The sequence below is a fragment of the Leuciscus leuciscus genome (genome assembly GCF_965113295.1).
Source record: "Leuciscus leuciscus genome assembly, chromosome: 16".
NCBI classification, from domain to species: Eukaryota; Metazoa; Chordata; class Actinopteri; order Cypriniformes; family Leuciscidae; genus Leuciscus; species Leuciscus leuciscus.
In genome coordinates, this window is record NC_138740.1 from 24136412 (window position 1) to 24159208 (window position 22797).

General features: G+C 37.7%; 2 protein-coding genes and 1 long non-coding RNA gene across 4 annotated transcripts; 1 reads left to right on the forward strand and 2 right to left on the reverse strand.

Moving 5' to 3' along the window:
* The first annotated feature begins 593 nt into the window (after window positions 1-593).
* LOC309477273 lies at window positions 594-1720 on the forward strand. Its single transcript, XR_014198596.1, has 2 exons — window positions 594-1331; window positions 1447-1720. It is a non-coding gene; the product is annotated as an uncharacterized lncRNA (long non-coding RNA).
* On the reverse strand, window positions 1530-14791 carry itpkca (inositol-trisphosphate 3-kinase Ca). Its single transcript, XM_082140469.1, has 7 exons — window positions 14078-14791; window positions 11021-11120; window positions 7528-7741; window positions 3906-4110; window positions 3683-3784; window positions 2947-3018; window positions 1530-2850 (listed from the first exon to the last, which is right to left on the reverse strand). Exons 1-7 carry the CDS (start codon window positions 14435-14437, stop codon window positions 2644-2646), a joined length of 1260 nt encoding a protein of 419 aa, XP_081996595.1. The 5' UTR covers window positions 14438-14791; the 3' UTR covers window positions 1530-2643.
* Window positions 14792-15395: 604 nt separating this feature from the next.
* On the reverse strand, window positions 15396-22418 carry ccdc61 (coiled-coil domain containing 61). 2 transcript variants are annotated; one of them, XM_082140654.1, is made up of 13 exons: window positions 22203-22417; window positions 21418-21588; window positions 21247-21329; window positions 20054-20214; window positions 19822-19974; window positions 18564-18765; window positions 18362-18444; window positions 18031-18254; window positions 17843-17921; window positions 17276-17482; window positions 16541-16574; window positions 16361-16427; window positions 15396-16270 (listed from the first exon to the last, which is right to left on the reverse strand). In XM_082140654.1, the coding sequence occupies exons 2-13, from the start codon at window positions 21569-21571 to the stop codon at window positions 16176-16178; spliced, it is 1542 nt and encodes a 513-aa protein (XP_081996780.1). In that variant the 5' UTR covers window positions 21572-21588; window positions 22203-22417; the 3' UTR covers window positions 15396-16175. The 2 variants fall into 2 exon arrangements, 1 of the variants encoding a protein (XP_081996780.1); XR_014198621.1 differs by lacking the exon at window positions 15396-16270 and adding an exon at window positions 16743-16922 and having other exon boundaries at window positions 22203-22418.
* Between the last annotated feature and the right edge of the window lie 379 nt (window positions 22419-22797).

Here is a 22797-nt window from a genome sequence, read left to right on the forward strand (position 1 = left end):
GGGGAGAAGGGCCTTAGTCAGAGAGGTGACCAAGAATCCGATGGTCACTCTGACAGAGCTCCAGCATTTCTCTGTGGAGAGAGGAGAACCTTCCAGAAGAACAACCATCTCTGCAGCACTCCACCAATCAGGCCTGTATAGTCGAGTGGCCAGAAGGAAGCCAATCCTCAGTAAAAGGCACATGAAGGACTCTCAGACCATGAGAAACCAAATTCTCTGGTCTGATGAAACAAAGATTGAACTCTTTGGCCTGAATGGCAAGCATCATGTCTGGAGGAAACTAGGCACCGCTCATTACCTGGTCAATACCATCCCGACAATGAGGCATGGTGGTGGCAGGATCATGCTGTGGGGATGTTTTTCAGAGGCAGGAACTGGGAGACTAGTCAGGATTGAGGGAAAGATGAACGCAGCAATGTACAGAAACATCCTTGATGAAAACCTGCTCCAGAGAGCGCTCTGGACCTCAGACTGGGGCGACGGTTCATCTTCCAACAGGACAATGACCCTAAGCACAGAGCCAAGATAGCAAAAGAGTGGCTACGGGACAACTATGTGAATGTCCTTGAGTGGGCCCAGCATCTCTGAACATCTCTGGAGAGATCTGAAAATGGCTGTGCACCGACGCTCTCCATCCAACCTGATGGAGCTTGAGAGGTTCTGCAAAGAAGAATGGGAGAAACTGCCAAAAAATAGGTGTGCCAAGCTTGTAGCATCATACTCAAAAAGACGTGAGGCTGTAATTGGTGCCAAAGGTGCTTCAGCAAGGTTCATGTGATTTTTTCCCCTTTTTTTTTTACATTTTTTATAAATTTGCAAAGATTTCAAACAAACTTCTTCCATGTTGTCGTTATGGGGTATTGTTTGTAGAATTTTGAGAAAAATAACTAATTTAATCCATTTTGGAATAAGGCTGCAACATAACAAAATGTGGAAAAAGTGTAGCGCTGTGAATACTTTACGGATGCACTCTATGGATTGCATTATTGCTGCTGCAGACCCAGAAAGCATGAGGGTAATGTCCTGTGCTGCATCTTAGAGTAATTCACCTGCATCTATGGTTTCTGCTCCAAGAAATCCTCTACCTACAACAGCCAAGGTAAACATCTATTTGAAAGGGTGGCACTTAACATTCTTAGAATAGGAATAGAGCAGGTCTCTAAAACAAAGCATAAACTTGTCAATTTGTGGAGGGTTGGGAGTCCATTGGATCATTTCACTGACTGGATCATTTCACTGCGGAGTCAAACATCTATAAAAGGTAATAAACTTTAATAGATAAAATAACCAGACAAGCAACATAAAAAAAATTGTAACTAAAATGAATTATTGTGTGTGTGTGTGTGTGTGTGTGTGTGTGTGTGTGTGTGTGTGTGTGTGTGTGTGTGTGTGTGTGTGTGTGTGTGTGTGTGTGTGTGTGTGTGTGTGTGTGTGTGTGTGAGAGAGTGTGTGTGCGTGTGCATAGGCGCACCAATACGAGTCATCTGATCAAAGCTTTTGTATGGTTTTAAAAGATGAGGAAAAACATAAACAATCAAATCATGTTTATGTTTATTGTGCTGACATTCAAAAACGTACAAAATTACCTGGCATGGAAAAAAAAAAGATTCTGTAGTTAGCAATTGTAGTTTCAGCAACCCAGAAAACAGAACTGCAAAACCAATACAGCCAAGTTAACAAAGCTCCCAACATAATGACCACAAGTCGTGTACTTATAATACAGTACAAAACCTCAATAACGTGAAATCAAATTAACAGTGCAAACAGTGAATTTGTGCATAAGGATTACTGGCTCAAATATCCCAGACACCATTCTCAAGTCGAATTGGCTTCTCAAACATCTATTTGATATATTAACATGGGCAATTTAGCTGCTTAAAGAATGACATACTGTATTCCCCTTTTGCAGCTCATTTGTGCATGCAAATAACACACAACATAGGAATGTGAGGCATAACATTAGCTTAACTCACCGTGCTTGATGTGAATTAAAATGGTGCTTGATCAAGACAAAGAAATACAAATTTTTTCCACATGTTTTCATTACTTTGGGAGCTATGCAACGATGCTTAAGAGGTCTTTGTTGTTCTGCAATTCAATTTAGCTTCAGTTTCTCGGACTGTTAGTAGTGTGCACTTAAATTCAGTTCATCCCCAACCCAAAATAGAGCCATTTGGTCACAAATATAAAATAAAACGAAGGGAAAATATCTGGCAACTATCACAAACAGACTATGGTGGTTGATTAGTAATCAAAAGCACTCCTGTTTTATGGATCTTCACACACCTGTGAAAACAACATTACTGTAATGATTTTCATCTGCAAGGTTAATGTTCCTAAAACTAAGCTAATCTTTTACTCCCCAACCCGTCAGGGCAAACTGCTTAAATAAACTATTTACAGTGTCAAAATACATACAGCGGTTCCAAAGAAGTGAAAACGACTAAATAGCGAGGGGCGTACAACATCAGCAGGTAAATTCACAGGCTTAGATGTTCATCTGTAGGACATGTTTTAAATGTTGAGGCCAGTCAGTCCATTCCATCGTTTCATTCTCTTCAACCTTCACCTATTCTCCACGTAAAAGAGTGGAATTAGACCGTCTGTGCAGAAAATGACAATTCTGAAGATCCACAATGCCCTTCATTTCTCAGGAAGTATGTTGGTCAGAATGTCAATAAAATTGTCCAGGCCCCAGAGGTACCCGTCCTCTCTGTTGCCCTCCACCCACGGGCTGCGATGGTCCAGGGTGAGAGGGGGCGGCAAGGGCACAGTCTTTCCAAAGTCTATCATCCAGATTCCAGCCTTGCCAGTGAGGTCATGGACAAATAACAAGGAGCTGCCCACCACCTACAGGCAAACACAGCAAGACCGTCAGTATTAGAGCCTGTATTTTACATCAGCAGAGTAGAAGATGAAGAAGAACCAAATGAAGATGCATCTCACCTCATGTGCTTTGAAGAAATCTGATTTTTCCAGCACACCTCGTAATTCCTTCAAGCGTTGTAGGTAGCTTCTCTGTGAACAGAAGAGCCCAACAATGAACTTGTTTACATAATAGTTTTTTCAAATGGATTAATGGTAAAAAGACGCACAGGCAGAGGAACCATTATTTTAACCATACAGCAATTATTAATAAAAACTAGATTTGAAATGTTTAAAAGCAAGAAGTAAAATAGAATAAAATACTACAATAATTAATTCATATGCACAAATAGAACAATATAATTACATTTACCTGCTTATATTTTTACCAAAATAGTTAACATGAAAAAAATCTGTGCATTTTATTCAAAAGAAACAAAGAGTTTACCTTCATAATTATAATTAACAAATAATAGTTTATACACGCACATATGTATATATATATATATATATATATATATATATATATATATATTATACATACATTTCAAATTAATATACTGATATATGTGTATATAAATAGTGTACATGCGTACAGTATGAAAAGAATACATTTAACAATGTTATTAAAATATTAGTGTTCTAACAAATTAACTTTAAGTGATCATTAGATGATGGCAAATGTAAAAATCAGAAAATGAGAAAGAAACATTAAAGATACAGTACATTATTGACAGATAATGATGAATTGATACATAATATTGAATATATATTGTAAATATTTGATATAATAGCACACAAATTGACAAATTCATACCAAAATTAGCATGTTGTTGTCCACAAAGTCCTCCAGGGTTTGGATCACCTCATCTTTGTACTTTGTTCTCTTGAAGTTAGTGTTACAAGTGCCATCCGATTTCTGAAAACAGATCAAATTGGTCAAGACAATATACTGAAGACCAAAACAAAACTAAGCCATCACAAGAAAAAAACGAAGCATTTCCAAACATAAATTCAGAGGGGTCCTGAATCACATCTACCTTGATGCCCTCTATGCGAAAGCCCAGCGTAGCCGTTGAGCTGAGGGTTTCTCTCCACTGCATGTATCTGGTTTTGAGTACTGCTTGCCTGGCCCGCTCATCCATAGTGGGGGCGTTCGGGTCCACTGCTATCATTTTTTCATACATGTCTTTGCGAGGCTGAGGACACTCCCGGGCCTTCTCCAACTCTTCCTCCAGGTAAGTCCTAAAAGCATGTATACCAGTCAACATCAGGACAGGAATAATTATTTAGTATGGAAACATTGTCATTTGTATTTGAGAACTGGCCTAACAGGATTAAGCCAGTTCTCAGAGATGCTGACCACCAGTTATCATATTTCCTCCTCTATTGTTTGGACACCACTGTCTACTGTGTTGTAGTCTTGGCTTCAGCTGGCACACCCATGAACAAGTGCCTATATAATAGTCAGCGTAAGTGGGAAGCACTTGTGAAAAATCACAAGCTCCAACCCATTGCCTGACAGCAACACAAATACAGAGAGTCAGGTGCACAAATTGATCAGTTTGCCAGGAAATAGTGTTTAAAAAGATACCCGGGTTGATGTTAAAAGCACTTGAGAGGAGTGGAGATACACTGATTTTTAAATTCTGTCTGACATCGATAAGCTGCTAATTATTCTCATGTTGTGGCCGATAAACAATACCCGGCCCCTTATAAATATCCAATACTGATTCATTTGTATTTAGACATCACAACATTATAATACATAGTATGAAATAAAACAATATTCTTGTTTGTTAAAGATTACATTTAACAGTGTAATTATGATGTAAATCTGAGTGTAACAGATTATCAGAGAAAAAAAAAGTTGAGTGGGGATTTGGTTCCATCCATCAGTTGCTGATTAGATTTTGCGATGTGGCCGTGGCACTCAAAAGTGGAGCAGATGAACGTGAGCTTGCAAAGGCAGGTTTAAGAGGACTAAATGATTGGAGAAGTCTGTTATTTTCACTAGAAGGTCCAGTTAGGAGTTCGTTTTTGTTTAAACACTACAAGGTCAAATCTGTTGACGGATGAATTGTTCACAATAACATCTAACATGCATTTGAAAATCGGATAGTGTGAATTTTCAGTTCATGCAGACTTTATAGATTGAGTGAGAGTTAGATGATGGCAAAGGAAATAAACAGTGCATGTAAAAACAGAGGAAAAGAGCATGAACAGTTGAGTATACAATAATCAGCAGATACTGATAAGTTAACAAAATCTCTAATATTAGCTAGTAACTGATATGACACCAATAAATCATGCTTATGAGGAAGAATAAGTTGTTGAAATTGGCAGATTTTGCCAGGTCTGTGGCATCATATCATGTTGAAAAATATTGAGAGTTATGTAACTAGATAACCAAAAGCAAAACTGTAGATCCCACTTTTTCTATTTGTTTAATAATTGGTACTTGTTACTAATTTAAGTTTGGATGAAAAAAAACATCTTAATTTCTAGTGATCTTTAGCAGAAAACATGCATTTCCGATTATGGACAAAATCATTTTCCGGAATAGTGACGTTTAATTAGTGCTCTTCCGATGATGCATTTTGACTGTGCCAGTATTTATTTCATGAACACAATGTGGATAAGCTAAACATGTCAGCAGTGTGGACGCACTTCACAGTGACCAAAAATGATGAACATGACCGCATGAAGAGAATAAAGTGTTTTAAAGGGTTCGTTCACCCAAAAATTTTAATTCTGTCATCATTTACTTACCCTCATGTTGCTCCAAACCTGTAAGATTTTTGTTCATCTTTGGAACACAAATTAAGATTTTTTTTTTAATCTAAGAGATTTCTGTCCCTCCATTGAGAGATGAAAAGTTCATAAAGAGATCGTAAAACTAATCCATATGAATTGAGTGGTTTAGTCCAAATTTTCAGAAGAAACACGATCGATTAAAATGATGAACAGATTGAATTAGGCTTTTATTCACATATAAACATTAATCAACTCTCACATCAGTTATGGTAAAAGAAAGCTCAAGCATGTTCGCTTTACGTGCGAGAACCAATGAGGTTCATTCTTGTGTTATGCAGCACGTTTGAGCTTCAGCAAGAACCAATGAGGTTTATTCTCTCGTGTTACGCAGTACGTTTGAGCTTCAGCAAGAACCAATGAGGTTCATTCTTGTTACGCAGCACGTTTGAGCTTCAGCAAGAACCAATGAGGTTCATTCTTGTTACGCAGCACGTTTGAGCTTCAGAAAGAATCAATGAGGTTCATTCTTGTGTTACGCAGCACGTTTGAGCTTCAGCAAGAACCAATGAGGTTCATTCTTGTTACGCAGCACGTTTGAGCTTCAGCAAGAACCAATGAGGTTCATTCTTGTGTTACGCAGCACGTTTGAGCTTCAGCAAGAACCAATGAGGTTCATTCTTGTTACGCAGCACGTTTGAGCTTCAGCAAGAACCAATGAGGTTCATTCTTGTGTTACGCAGCACGTTTGAGCTTCAGCAAGAACCAATGAGGTTCATTCTTGTTACGCAGCACGTTTGAGCTTCAGAAAGAATCAATGAGGTTCATTCTCATGTTACGCAGCACGTTTGAGCTTCTTTAAGAACCAATGAGGTTCATTCTCGTGTTACGCAGCACGTTTGAGCTTCAGAAAGAACCAATGAGGTTCATTCTCGTGTTACGCAGCACGTTTGAGCTTCAGAAAGAATCAATGAGGTTCATTCTCATGTTACGCAGCACGTTTGAGCTTCTTTAAGAACCAATGAGGTTCATTCTCGTGTTACGCAGCACGTTTGAGCTTCAGAAAGAATCAATGAGGTTAATTCTCGTGTTACGCAGCACGTTTAAGCTTCAGCAAGAGGTTCGGTTGAGCTTCTGTTTATGTTCGCTGGTCAAGGTTTATGTACATAAAGGACTAAAATTCTAAATCATCATCATATTAAATAATTCATGTCTTGTTAGAAAATTTTGACTAAACCGCTCCATTCATATGGATTAGTTTTACAATCTCTTTATGAACTTTTTGAAGCGTCAAAGAGATAGTTGTGTAGCTGTTTATGGAGGGACAGAAAGCTCTCAGATTTCATTACAAAGATCTTCATTTGTGTTCCAGAGAAGAAAGAAAGGTTTGGGACTACATTAGGCGAGTAATCATTTTTGGGTAAATTATCCATTTAATTACCCAAACTTCATTTTCGGATTCAGTTTTTGGCTAAATGAAAACATTAATTTCAGTTTCGCGAAAGAAAGAAAGAAAGAAAGAAAGAAAGAAAGAAAGAAAGAAAGAAAGAAAGAAAGAAAGAAAGAAAGAAAGAAAGAAAGAAAGAAAGAAAGAAAGAAAGAAAGAAAGAAAGAAAGAAAGACTTAATTTCGGTGCGTCACTTAATTTCCTAATGGTGTTTTCATGTAGTCATCCGTAAAGCCATGAAATAATTTTTGTGTGTGCCAGTCCATTATTGTGGCATCATCTACCCATAAATCATCCATTTAAAGAAATTTGGTTGGTCACTGCATGCTGGTCTGATTGTCTCTTCCTGTTTAAGAGAAGGTTATTCTCTAGAATATGCTGCAGTTTGCACCAAATTGACCAGTTCTGCAAGAAAAAAGTACTATGATAAGTGCTGAATTTACAAAGCACAACATCCTCACCGGCTTCCCATTTTGCAGTCCATGATGCAGGGAGAGTCAAAGTCAGCAAGCAGGTCGTCCATGAGGTTGTAATCCTGCTCGTCACGCTGAGTCACGCCGTAGTATCCAGGAACGAAGGGCTGCAGCGAGTCGCTCATGAGCTGCAGAAAACACTGCTGCTCGCACTCGCAGAACTTCTTCAGCAGCCTTCCATCACTGCCCATCTGAAAGTTTCCTGGGGAACCAAACAAAAACATGCAGTCAGACAAAAAGGGAAATCACCAAACAGTAATAAAAAAAATCATTAGCTTTACAGTATATGCAAGTTCACATGACCATACAGTGGGTACGGAAAGTATTCAGACCCCCTTAAATTTTTCACTCTTTGTTATATTGCAGCCATTTGATAAAAAACTTTAAGTTCATTTTTTTTTCCTCATTATTGTACACACAGCACCCCATATTAACAGAAAAACACAGAATTGTTGACATTTTTGCACATTTATTAAAAAAGAAAAACTGAAATATCACATGGTCTTAAGTATTCAGACCCTTTGCTGTGACACTCATATATTTAACTCAGGTGCTGTCCATTTCTTCTGATCATCCTTGAGATGGTTCTACACCTTCATTTGAGTCCAGCTGTGTTTGATTATACTGATTGGACTTGATTAGGAAAGCCACACACCTGTCTATATAAGACCATACAGCTCACAGTGCATGTCAGAGCAAATGAGAATCATGAGGTCAAAGGAACTGCCTGAAGAGCTCAGAGACAGAATTGTGGCAAGGCACAGATCTGGCCAAGGTTACAAAAAAATTGCTGCTGCACTTAAGGTTCCTAAGAGCACAGTGGCCTCCATAATCCTTAAATGGAAGACGTTTGGGACGACCAGAACCCTTCCTAGAGCTGGCCGTCCGGCCAAACTGAGCTATCGGGGAGAAGACTTTATGTCGGGGCTTTATGGCAGAGTGGCCCGACGGAAGCCTCTCCTCAGTGCAAGACACATGAAAGCACACCTGAAGGACTCCAAGATGGTGATAAATAAGATTCTCTGGTCTGATGAGACCAAGATAGAACTTTTTGACCTTAATTCTAAGCGGTATTAGGGCTGGGCGATATGGCCTAAAAAGAAAATCCCCGATTTTTTCACAAAAAATACGATTTAAATTGATTTTTTTTCCTTCCCCTACTTAAAATCAATCTGCAGATGACAAAGAAATTGTTCAAAACTATTTTTAACTTTATTTTGTTTTGATTTTCCCTTCTGGGATTTGATTTGGATTTTCCCCTTGGGGTTAAAGTGCAATCAGAAACAACAAGCCAAAAAGACAAGATGTCAGGCCCTGCCTTTGTAAACAGTGAAAATGTAACATAACATAACGTAACATAACATGAAATGGGTGGATTGGGATTGGTGGGGAACGTGAAAAAAAAAGTAGGCTACATCACAATAAAGTGTATTGTGATTGTCAAAACATTTGGTAACTAAACAGAATTTTATTAAGTTTAGTGACAACACAATGTTGTAATGACTGGTATGCTACTGTTTTTATTATTGCTTTCACAATTTCAATTCTTGTGGTTTGATTCTGATCTTGATTCAATATCGATTCCTTTGGATAAATACTAGGTACAGTAGATACATGTTAATTTAAAGCCCTGTCAGCTGGTATTATTATTAAAGGTTAAAAATAACATCTCAAATTAAATATTATGCGTTTTTTTATAATAACAAGTTCAACATTATAATATTTTAATGATATAGGTAAAAATATAATAAATATGTAATCATATTTAGCAAAATACTACTCTCCACAGCAATTATTTTAAAGTCCAACTAACGTGCTATGGTCATTAATGGGCTTTCCAGAGGTAAAAGTAACTTTACGTGACGTATTGTCCTCTAGATGTTATTATAGACCTCTTTCCGCAGTTGAAAAACACAGATCGATCGATTTTATTTCATTTCGGTAAGTTGAACTGTATCTTTCAAATTACCTATTGATCATTCGTGTTTATTTAGCCTACTATTAACTAGTAGTAAAGAGTAACAGATGATCGGTTCACGTGCCGCTTGAACTCTGTCAGCGATCTGTCAAGCGCCAAAACGGTGTTTATTGTTTGAATTTCGTAATTAAATCGACAGAATCTGAGAGCTGAGAATTTGTTTCATAGCAATAGTAACCTTCTCTGTCTTGTCTGTCGGTGTCAGTGTCCTCCCTCTTTGCTTCGCGACTTTTCTCTGCGTGAGAAAATGGATGTGTGGCGTGAGAGCGTTTAAAAAGTGACGATTGCGTGAGTCTCACGGTGAATTCGTGAGAGTTGGCAGCTCTGCGGATTCAGTTTGTAAGACTGTAGGTTGTTTTTTGGCGGGTGTGTTTGTGCTGCCGCGGTCTTGCCGTGTTGTTTGTGTATCTCTATGCCAAACGCGCGGGGGAAGAGCTGAGCCCGTTCGGAGCTACGGGAGCCCAGAGTGGAGCGTCTGCGAATGTTAAAGAGAACAGATTTTCATAAAAAAATAAAAAAAATAAAAAACGATGTAAACTGCACATTCGAATTAATCGATAAAATCGATTTATCGCCCAGCCCTAAGCAGTATGTGTGGAGAAAACCAGGCACTGCTCATCACCTGTCCAATACAGTCTCAACAGTGAAGCATGGTGGTGGCAGCATCATGCTGTGGGGGTGTTTTTCAGCTGCAGGGACAGGACGACTGGTTGCAATCGAGGGAAAGATGAATGCGGCCAAGTACAGGGATATCCTGGACGAAAACCTTCTCCAGAGTGCTCTGGACCTCAGACTGGGCCGAAGGTTCACCTTCCAACAAGACAATGACCCTAAGCACACTGGGCCGAAGAGTGGCTTCACAACAACTCCGTGACTGTTCTTGAATGGCCCAGCCAGAGCCCTGACTTAAACCCAATTGAGCATCTCTGGAGAGACCTGAAAATGGCTGTCCACCAACGTTTACCATCCAACCTGACAGAACTGGAGAGGATCTGCAAGGAGGAATGGCAGAGGACACCCAAATCCAGGTGTGAAAAACTTGTTGCCTCTTTCCCAAAAAGACTCATGGCTGTATTAGATCAAAAGGGTGCTTCTACTAAATACTGAGCAAAGGGTCTGAATACGTAATATTTCAGTTTTTCTTTTTTAATAAATGTGCAAAAATGTCAACAATTCTGTGTTTTTCTGTCAATATGGGGTGCTGTGAGTACAATAATGAGGGAAAAAAAAATTAACTTAAATGATTTTAGCAAATGGCTGCAATATAACAGAGTGAAAAATTTAAGGGGGTCTGAATACTTTCCGTACCCACTGTAAAACAATAATAAAAAAAATCAAGGCTCAAACATGAAAGTTATATATAAATTTAGACTTTAGCCATCAATATATATTTATTAACTTTGATGGCTAAAGTCTCTTGATTTAGATGGCTAGATATATATATTAAAATACATACACAATAACATTGGCAAAAAACACTTATAAACAGATGAACAAGCAAACCTGCATGGCCGACCACCTGTACCCAAGGAGAGCGCTTTTTCACCGCCACTGGATTGGGAGACCAGTTCACCATATTCTTTGACTTCTTCCACAGATCAGCCTTTGAATGAAGAGATATGATTGAAACAAACATAATGAGACGGACATGTCAAATAACACCCTAAGACTTCGACTACAACTACGACTTCGACTGAGCAGTACGCAACGGTTCTGTACAAGGGTCATTTGTCGGTAGAGGCTTTTCTCGTCTTGCCTTCTGTTCTCTTTTTCTTATAGCGAGCCGCTCTGGGGCACTGAGTGCATTCAGTCGAGCTCAGACTCCAACGTGCAACTCAATCTCCTCCATTAACCATAGGTCGAGTTTTTCCCCATGTGGCAAATCATTGACGACAATCTCGAACTAAACAAAGTCATCAAGCAATACCAAGAGGCTGTGATTAAGAAATAGCTAATCTTAGAAGGATGTTCATAAAACATTTACAGACGGCACTTGTTATACTGCCAGATAAAATGGAGGAGCCAGTGTGGACAGTGCCAACAAGAATAGCACATTTACTTTAACACTTGAATACATGTGAGTGAGTGTCAGTGATTACATTTAAAAAAGGTTTTTTTTTTTTATATCATGAATTAATATTTCATAAATGCCATTAAGTGTTTGTGGATTCACAGCACATGACATTTCAAAACCTAAAGACACATTGCTTGTCAAAAAAAAAAAAAAAAAAACATCTTAAGTTTTTAATTTGTTAGATGCCATGGACCAAATATGTATAATGTATAATGTTAATATAATGTATTTTTTTCTATAGAATACTGTTAGATGTATTTATGATATATTTATTTGAATACATTTTATTTATTTTAATATATATTAATTTAAGTTATTTATTTGTACACTTTTTTTATTCTTTTTTTAAGCACTCCCTTGCGACCCCAGTTTGAAAACCCTTTGCTTAAAAGTGTCAATAAGTTTCTTAATGTTTTTTCTTTTTCCTGCATGTTGGTCACTCATAATTTTAATGTGGCAGACAATTTGTTTTCCAAATATTAATAAGCAGTGTAGCAGTTTTGATAAAAAAAATAAAAATAAAAAAATTAAAAAAAAATACTAAAAAATAAAAATAAAGGATTATGGCTAACTTTTCAATAATTTGATTATTTTAATTAGTTTTTTTTAATCATGATTCCAGGACAGATGCATCACTCTGACATATCCAAAAATATATGAATGAATATAAAATGAATTTTAAAGCATGCCCATCATACAAGAGGTGTATTCAAGTCAATGCATGTGTGTGAAATGATTTTTGACGCATGTTTAATAAATAAAAGATCTGGACACAAAGTGTGTGTCACATCATTGACTCTTAAGTATTTAGTTCTGCTGCTCACCCACACCTCTTCCCGACTGACTTTATGTGTTGATTCCTTCCTCTCCGCCGTTTTGATGTCGTCAGAAAACGGTCTACAAGATCCCTTTGAGCTGATGTGCCAACAACCTATGTGCAATCCTACTCTAGGCAATGTGAAAATCTTTCTATCGTGTGTAACTATCCTCCAAGCATCAGCCTTCCGAATGAAGCCAATTAACCTGTACAGTTCTCTCTGCTCTCCAAACTCAAACACTCACTCACTAGTGGCTAGTGGAAAACCAGTCATACGAGAATGACGTTCTCCAGAACAAAGCAAGAGAGGCCCACCAAACAGAGCTGGAGGTGCATCATTTGTTGACCTTATAAGTTCAGTTTCAATAGAGCATTGACTCACTATTGTGAGTTTCTAAATGGGCCACTTTCATGATCCATAAAAACAAATCCCATTCAATATCATCATCAAAATGATTGGAGACAGTACAGCTCCTACAACAGCACAATGCAGATTATATTCAAACACCTTTATGGTTGCAATGATGAATAATCTTTGTTGACTTGCCATATCACTTAGTTTACATATGATTTATTGTTATCATGTGATTATAATGATGGTGGCACGAATACCTTCTTCAGAAACATTTGTCCAACTCAAATGGACTTATTTACCAAAAAAAAGAAAAGAAAAAAAAGAAGAAGTGATACACATGGAACTTTTTCCTCCATTTACAACCATGATCTCATGACCCGAAGCCCATAATGTTAATGAGTTATCATGAGAATTACTCAACAACTGCATATTTTGATCTGCAGCATACACCCGTGTACACACTTGGCATTCAATGCAAAAAGTTACCATGACAACTATAGTTTAATAAAAGATCACTTACAGTAATGTTTTTTTTTGTTTTGTTTTTTTTGGTGGAAACATTTTACAATTAAAAAAGTACCATGGTACTACCATGGTTTGCAGTTGTATCACGATAGCAGAGAAGTGCAGTATAGTATCTAGTTGCAAGTATTGTACAAAGGCAAACACCTTTCTTAGCTTTTTTTATTGACTTTTGATAATAAGACAGATACGATTTTCTTATTTTTGATGCAAAAACTTTGTAAAGAAACCGGTCAAAAATCACTATTCTCTCGCTGACCGAGGGGAAATAATGATATAGATAGATATATATATATATAAATTATTCTACAAAAAAAAAAAAAAATACTGCCCTATCAGTAGTATTTACACTCAAATAAAGTCAAGAAGCTGTTTAAATAAAAGGAATGTTAAACTTATGTGGACACGATTGATTGTTTTGTTAGTCACATTTGGATGGTTAGTCACTTTTTTTTCTTTTCTTTTTTTAAATCAGTGAGGAAACATTTAAGTCCTGATGGCATAATGTACTTTGTACTTTAAAGTTTACATGAAATTGTAGTGAAGTAAAAAGTATTTTGTCCCCTTGTAAAGAGTAAGCAGAAAACAGAACTCTAAAGTAAAAATGGCCAAAATAATAGCGCTACTGAAGCATAGTAGTAAGTACTATACTTCACACCTCAGTTTTGTCAGTAACAATGGAATGTTTTGTGTAACGTTATTGGGATAGCAGTGAGGGCCAGTGACTATCAAATAAATAAGTTACGTTACTAATATAATATATAATGGAAAAAAGTTCGAACGGATTCTTACCGTGAGTGGTTCACCTGAAGACTGATTATAGTCACTGTAACCCATTAAATCCTCTTCGCATTCCTCAAAAGACGAAGCTGGCGAGAGGCCGGTGGAGGAAGAGTTGGACAGCTTTCTCAGCGCCAGGGACGAGGCGGGAGAGCCGCTGAGCCCGCTGTCCGAGCAGATGGACTCCTCGTCGGGCTGATGTGAGCCTGAGCAGGGTCCGCGGGGGCTCTGGTCACACTCGCAGGTTACAACCAGCTCAGGAACAGCAACACGAGCGCGTCTGGAGAGCTGCTCCATGGGCTCCTCTGGGTGGCTGTGGTGGACGTCACCCATAACCGCGCAGGGTGCCGGGGTATCGGGCGTTTTAGTCATCACGCTGCTTCTGATCTAACGTAACAGTTACAAGACCATTGAGGTTGTTGATGGGTTTATCCAGATTAGGGCCAAACCCAACGCGTAACCGGCTCGCGTTGACGGGCACTGCCGCACCTTTTATGCGTGTGACGCGTCGCGCAGCTGCACAATAAAATCAATATTGGACCACTATCTACATTAAGTGGCTGTGATCACATCCTTTTAGCCTCTGGAAAGGAATTATAATAATAATCACCTGAAAGATTTAAAGAACACACAAGTATTAACGTACAAACAACGTTGATTCGTATTTCAGCGACAGTTTCAAAGTATTATTTGCTCATGCTCAAATCGTCGCTTTAACAGACTGCACTCACTGCTTTGCCCCGCCCTCTTTTCTTTAAAGCAACAGAGCCCCCCCAAAAAAACATTGAATCAGATTACAGCGCCACCTAACCTGCGGTAGGTAGCGTCCACAGTACAGGATGAAACAGTTTGTTTCTGGTCAAACTAAAAGGCATTTAACACATTTTAACAGTATGTTTTTAAAAAAGACACGTTTGCAGTAGAATAAAGTACTTAAAGGGACAGTTCACTCAAATAAAAAAAATGTTAAGGTTGTTTGAGTATGTCAAGCCTCAAAAAGGACGCAAAACTCATCAGTTGTCCAGTGTTCTGGAGTCAACTGTGTGAGGAACAGACCGAAATGCAAGTCGTTATTCAAGGACGATCTTGACATACTGTACACTCAAGTTCTACTTTCTGCATTTATGAGAATGCAAGTTTGATTCCTGAACTCATTTGAGTCAGACTGAAGCACAATGCCCCTAAATACTTAGTTTAGCTGTGCCTATATTCATGACAGCTATTATACCTGCTTAAATTGACTGTACATCATAGCAGATGTTAATCTGTAGAGTAGATAACCATGCCATTTTATTATATCAAGAAAGATTTAAAAATTCTGGCCTCATGATCACATCTAAAGACAAATTTAATGTTTTTGTTATTCTACATACAAGATTTTGATGGAATCACATAAAAAATATGACTTTGGGAGAAATGGCAAAAATGGCCACAATTGAAGCAAACATGTTAGAGGCCAAAAGACAAAATATCTGCTGCACATCTTTACATTTATGCATTTGGCAGATGCTTATCTAAAGCAACATGCCTCAAGACACATTTTATCACTATATGTGTTTCCTGGGAATCAAACCTATAACCTTGGTGTTGCTAGCGCCATGCCATGCATTAGTTACGGGAACAATAACTTAATAAATGTATATGTAATATAAATAAAATAGATATTGCATTCTGTTGTGCTCTAATGTGTAAGATATAATTCCAGAGTGTCTCTCAAGAATAGACAAACTGCAAAATCATTTTATATATAAAAAGCTTTGTTTGTCAGAATCTCACAAAAACAAAATGTGAAAGTATCTAAAACAGACATAAAAACATAAACACTAATCATATAAAAAAGAACAATGGTCAAAAAACACTAATTCATAAAATGTACACAGGAATGTGTTTTAAAAAACAGTATATCCTGAGGTCATACTTTTGGACAAGTCTGATATGGCAACAGTCTAAATAACCCCCTTGACAAAGCCAGTATAACTGCATTTTGAGTCAAGCCCAAAAGCTACATCGGAATTAAAAAACAGTGTTTCAAAGAAATGATTGTCCAAGGTTTTTAGTATCAGTCTTTGTGCAAAATGCCTAGATTGACATCTGAATCCACTGGGATTAGTTAGTGTCCTGTGTCAAGGTCCCGCATGTAGTCCTGCAGGGCTTGGAGTCGAGCGTCAATCTCTGACAAGTCAGCACCCGTGTCAATAGAAGTGTCTGAGTAGGAAAAATATAAATGGCTTACATGTATATACTATTGGCTATAGATGCATATACATGAAAAAGAAAGGGGAAATTATGTGGTACCTGCCGCTCTCATCCTTTGTGCAGGGGTGCTACACATTGGTTTTTTGTTTATGTGTCTTCCTCTGGACTAGATGGAGCAATGCAATGCAATGCAAAAAAACAACAACAAAAAACAGCATTTAGAATTATTTGAGGCCTAATCTTTACAAAATCTTACACAAACATTTCATTGTTACTCACCACTGCTGGACCATTATACCCTACTTTCCTTCCTCTGCAAAAAAAGAAAAAAAGAAATTAATAGCAATAATATCAGACAACATTATACATGATACATTCATTATATCATCATGATCAATATATTATGATTTTTTTTAAAGGAAACTTACGCTTTATTTGATTAAAAATACATAAAAACAGTAATATTGTGAAATATTATTACATTTTAAATTTTTATTTTATTTATTCAGCAGCCTCATTCCTCCAGTCTTCAGTGTCACATGATCTTCAGAAATCAGCCTAATATTCCGTTTTGCTGCTCAAGAAACATTTCTCTTTTTGTATCAGTTGAAAACAGTAGTGCTGCTTAATATTTTTGTAGAAACTGTGATTTTGCAGGATTCTGAGTAGAAAACAGCATTTATTAGAAATAAAAAAAATTGTGACAATGTACAAGGTTTTACTGTCACTTTTAATCAATTGAATGCATCCTTGCTGAATATTTAATTTTTTCACAAAAAAAGACCATCACTTAGTCTTAAAATGTACAGTATATTCTAAGGTTCAGAGAGAGTGTAGAACATTGTCACTTAAAATTATATTTTGAAGATAATATACAAGAAATCTTGACTAATATTATAGGCCAACTGGAAAAAATGCAATAAAAGTGTAAGCCTCTCTGCACCTTGTTTGAACTGATCGCTGACGTCACATTTAACCTGGCCAACATGCAACGTGCTTTGTTTATTGACTTGCCTGCTATTTAGAGGCTTAGCAAGCTCTTCAAACTCAGCTACTGATCCTTCAGAAGAACACCGACTCCTCCTGCTCTCCACAGACACACTCCTTCCCCTGCCAGCACTTCCTGCTCGCATCAGCTGAGGAACGGGTTCTCTGGAGCGTGAACGCCCTCTTTCCATCAGAGACGGTGAAGCCAACATGTCCCTTCTAATCTTCCTCTGACTGTAGGAAACAAAATCTCCTCATGTATATCTTTAAAGGTAGGTAACTGGTTCAGTTGCTTTCAAAAAAATTCAATCAGATAACTTTCATTCTCTTATCAGTCCGATCTGATTCTGATGAAATTCTACAGACTTTTTTTCTTGCATTGATGTGCCAGATTCATGACTGAGGATCAACAATTTGAGAAAATGGATTCATGCAAGGGACAAAAAGAGTTTATGGTTCACACCTTTTAAAGTAAACCATATTCCTGCTCACAGACAGGGCAATGCTTGTAGGGAAAAAGACGACAAATAAAACAACACAAAACAGCAGAAAAGATAGTAAAAACTTTAAAATGAAAAGATGAAAGGGTCTTACTTCTTCAGATCTGACTCTTTTTGGCGCCGTTGTCGGTCCTGGATGTAGGCTGTAGGGTCAAACCGAGACCCCCGCGACCCTGTCATGAAAAAAAACAAGACTTGAATCAAATTGGGCCTAATAAGGGCCCCTACATTGGCTTCTAGACTTTGACCATAAGGATATTGTGTCCATCTTCACACATTTACCTGTTGGAGATGGTGAGGGTCTTGTGATACAATTCCGACCCCCTGAAGAGTCTGCCCTCCTAACTCTCTCCTCTGACCTCCGACCCCTGTCCTCCATCCTCTCCCTCGACCCTGAGCGTGCTCTTAACCCCACACGGGTCAAACTGCGCTCTCTGGATAAAGACCGATGAATTTCCCCATCACACCTGAGTCCACTTCGAACAGACATGACTGGAGTCGCCCGACTTTCAAAATAGGAAGAATGAGATGATTAACGTGTGCCCCAAAAAATTTTATAATAATAAAATATATGCAATAAAAAAGGGCACAGATGGCAACTGGTTAAGCTTACCCACGTCGTAACAAGGCCAACTCAGTGGTCAAACTTTTAACACGTATCCGAAGAGACCGTTCGGAAGCCCTGAGTTCCTCCAACTGCCAACAAGAATGAATTAGAATATACAAGTGGATGCTAATGACTTTGCATGAGTGTTTCATATAGTCAGCTTGTCTATCTCAGTAGCACACAACAACAATAATCTCATTAGACACACCTGTTCCAGTAGGAGGCGTTGTTCCTGGCTCCTCTTGCTTGCAGAGCGTTGACTTTTTGCCCTTTCCTTCAGCAGCTGTTCCTCCAGACTGTGCACTGCCTCTCTGAACCCACGAGCCCCGGGAGTAGAGCCGGCCCCTGCCATCTGTAGACGATCCAAAGCCTTGGCCAAGGCCTCCTTTTCGTCTCTCACCAAAGCCAACCTGATAAAACATAAACAACATACAACATGAGAGAAAAAGAATTGTAAGCACAACATACAATTAGTGGGTAAAATGTTGAAATACTTTTTTTTTGGTTGTGATTTTAAATTAAGAAACCTTAGTTTAACTGAAACATATAAAATGCAAAATTATGCAGATTTTTTATTGTTTTTGTTTTCCCAGTATTTTACTGAACTGAAAGTTTTGAAATGTAGTTTAAAATCTAGTTTTTTATTTATTTAATTTTTTTGATATTTTGTTATTTGTGACATAATCATTTAAAAGCAAAAAAATATAAATTCTGTAATCATCTACTCAATCTCATGTTAATTCAAACATGTATGCTAACTATGCTTTTATTTCTTCTGTGGAAAACAGAAGATTTACTTGTTTTAGTCCATATAATTGAAATCAAAGGTAACCAAAATGGTTTGGTTACCAACATTCTTTAAAATATTTTTTACAGCTTTGAAAAGGCATGAGGGTGATTAAATGATGATAATTAATATTGTTGGGTGAAATACATAGTTCAGGCATGAAACTCTTAACTGAACGTTGATTGGTTCTTCCAACGCCGTGGCACCAGCCAATCAGAAGTACTTACAAAACCATTTATATCGTACCCTAGCCTGCAATCGTTGCACAATTCTGAAAGTTTCGGTTATCCTTCCCCCTCCCCACTACCACCTGTAGAGATCTGCTATGGTCTTGCAGCCTTTACTTTGTTTGTTTTTAACTAAGCTGAACAAAGTATTGTATTTACTCAGCAGCAGCAGCAGCAGCAGCAGCAGCGTAGCAGATCTCGTCCGCCAAAATCAAGCCTGTGTATATTTCATGCCCCATCCCAATAAATGCTGGTTGAAATATATCCACTCCAAGAGTTGTCATGACTGAACTACCACTTTGAGGTCTTTAACTAAAAGATTTACAAGCTACGACAGTGTACAGGAATTTTATCTTATATTGTGCTGACTTTGTCCTGTGCACCTGCCCACAACTACCCAGGTGCGCAAGGGTTTTTTATTTACATAATGCATAAATAAATAAATAACTGACTCTGCACGGAGCCTGCGTGTTTCTTGGTCTGATACTTTGTGGTCTCCTCTCAGTCCCAGTGTTTTCAGCTCGGCCCTCAGAGCTCTTATCTCTTTCTGAAGCTCTGCAGGATCCGGTTTGCCAAGATATGGAAGTGGAAGAGGATAGTGTATCCTAAACAAAAAGAAATAAATTGAAAACTGCTCTGTTTTAGAAGTGATCAAAGTAGACTGAGTAATTAAACTCCACAGACCTGTCAAACTCCACAGTGTAGATGAGGATGAGGTATCGTTTTGCACTGAGAGCAGGAGACTGCGGCTGAGCACGAGGTCGGCCAACTACACCTGCCTTTCTGTTCCGCAAAAGCTCAAGGTCGGAATAGGTCAAGAGGTCAAGGGTCACTGATTCACTGGACTGCAAAAGATAATTAAAGCAAATTAGATTTATTTTTATGTTTAATCATTTCATAACCATTGTTTCCTGTTGCAAATAATTCAATAAGTGCATAGTAGGGTGGCACATTAATTGAAATCTAACCGAAACTGGCATGATGTGATATCAAATCGCAAAGGCTGTGATTTAATTACATAAATATTTGTGCAGCATGTTTCATGCTCATGAACGTGTGTTTTTTTTGTCACAAAGCCATCTCTACATCTGGTCTACTTTTGTGTGGCTTATAACACATATGGGAACAGAATATACACCATCCATCTTCCCAAACTTGTAATGAGAACCAACTGTTTGCGTACTGCATTTTTTTTATTTTTATAAAAGCTTAAGGGGCCACACAGAATGGGTTTCCATTCCATTGTGCTACTTTTCATTTTATTTTCCGATTTAAACGCACTAGACGGACATGTCCAGCGTTTTGCAGTGCATCATGCATGACGCAGCGTTCCAAAAACATGGCGCTCAAGTTAAACTTCAACTTAAAAGTTCAACTTTTTAAAAAACACATCTAGACCTTGCGGCTGTTTTTCCCTTCGGTCCACTGACATGCGTCTCGTGTTTTTAACCTCAAAAACGTGTTCTGTGTAAATGGAAGAAGATTAAGAAATCAAGACAGTTGAGCTGTAAAATTAAATTATAACATTATCTTTTTCGCTTTAGAGTGAAATATTACATTAGTAATGTTTTGTATTTTGTTTAGTGTTTTTATTTAGTAATACTATTACTACTAAATAGTAATAACAATTTTTTTCATATTGATATATAATCACAATTTTTCTGGCCAGATCGTGCAGCCCTACAAACAAGCAAAGCACACAGAAGCTAGAATAAAAAAAATTACGATTTTTTTTATTTTTTATTTTATGAGATGGGAGAGGGGGGGTTCCCAAATTGTGCAGCCCTAGTGCATTTACTGTCATGACAAGCATTATTAAGACACCATTACAGTAAATATGATTTATTTGATTTTTTATGGCGTTTTTATGAACCCACCTTGTTGACGGCAGACTCAAGCATGCTACAGAATACTGGAAACTGTTTAAAATTCCCAGTTTTCCGGGTCAGATCCTCAATATCTAAATATAGGGGGGAAAATGAATAATGATATAAAACAAAATTTCAAGAAACCAAACAGCGAATGTCAGTTTTAAAAGCTTAACTTACAGGCAGGATCGAACTCTCCTCTCCACTGGTCCGCTGTAACAACATCTGAAATCTCTACGATTAGTAACCGCTCTGTCAACTCGACTTTGACAGCAAATTCAGCCCCCCGAAATTTCATTTCGTCCTGCACAACTGTGCCACTGCCAACCTCCATTGCGTGCCACTGACAGCCTAAAGGAATCATTGCAGTTCATAATAATGCTCTGATCAGAATTTCTTTATTACACTACAGTTACAGATATATATATAGTCTTATTATACGAAAACATTCATTATAACCATGCAGTTTTCATTAAGATTGTCAGTATTCTTCATATTAGTGCTGTTAATGTTAAATACACACCGACCTGTCCATTACAAATGTCAACTTCATCACTGCCATGACAGGCAGGATTTAGGTCATGAAACATTTCAATGAATGACACCCTCATATCTTTACACTTAACTTAATTTCTTTGTATCTTAGAGAAATAGAGGTTGTAATCTCATTTATTCATGAATTAATTTGCAACATAAGTTGCAAACTAATAAACAACTCAGCATGTCAGCTGAAAATGACGGAGGACTTGCTAACCCTAAAGATTTGCCACAAGACTAACAACGTAGGGCTAGTCGCAAAATAATAACACTATAAAATCAATCGCAGAAATAATAAAGCCATCATACGTCATGGTTTGGAGGTTACAGAAGAACATGCGACAACAGAGGATGATAAATGTGCATAAGTTCATGTTACGATAGATGCCTCTCTTAGTCCACACACAACTAGCACATTAGCAACATACCCGTTATTGGTGGAAATGCTTTGAGCAGGGACGAGCTATACGATTAAAAACCTACATTTATAACGTCGATGAAATGAATGGAAAAAACTGAAAGCAGATTAATATATTTTCTATGCTAATTTAGCTAGCGCATGTTCAGAAAACAGGTCGTTGACTCGTTAGTGAGCTGAGAGCTCGAACAACTGAAAACAGCGGCTCAATGACCGGGAATTTAAAACTCCCGCCCACAACCTGTTTACATTGGTCAACTTGTATAAAAGTTGATATTCTATTGGGTGTTCTGCTTGTCAATCAAAAAGGAAACGTTTCATTTAGGCAACGCCTTCGGATAACTCTTAACGCCCATGAAATACATTTTATAAGCATAGCTTATAAAACATTAAAAACTGTCAAACATTTAAAATAAAATAACAAAATAAAATAACATTGACATTCTGTTCTTTTTGTGGAGCTTTGGGATTGTCCTTTTGTTCAGTCTTTTTGGAGTAAGAATGTTTTATCTGCCCTTTCTCTATCTTGTGGACATATTCTTTTTGGTTTTTACATTAATGACAAAAATAAGGACAACACAAGGTTCTGCAGTCATAAATATAAA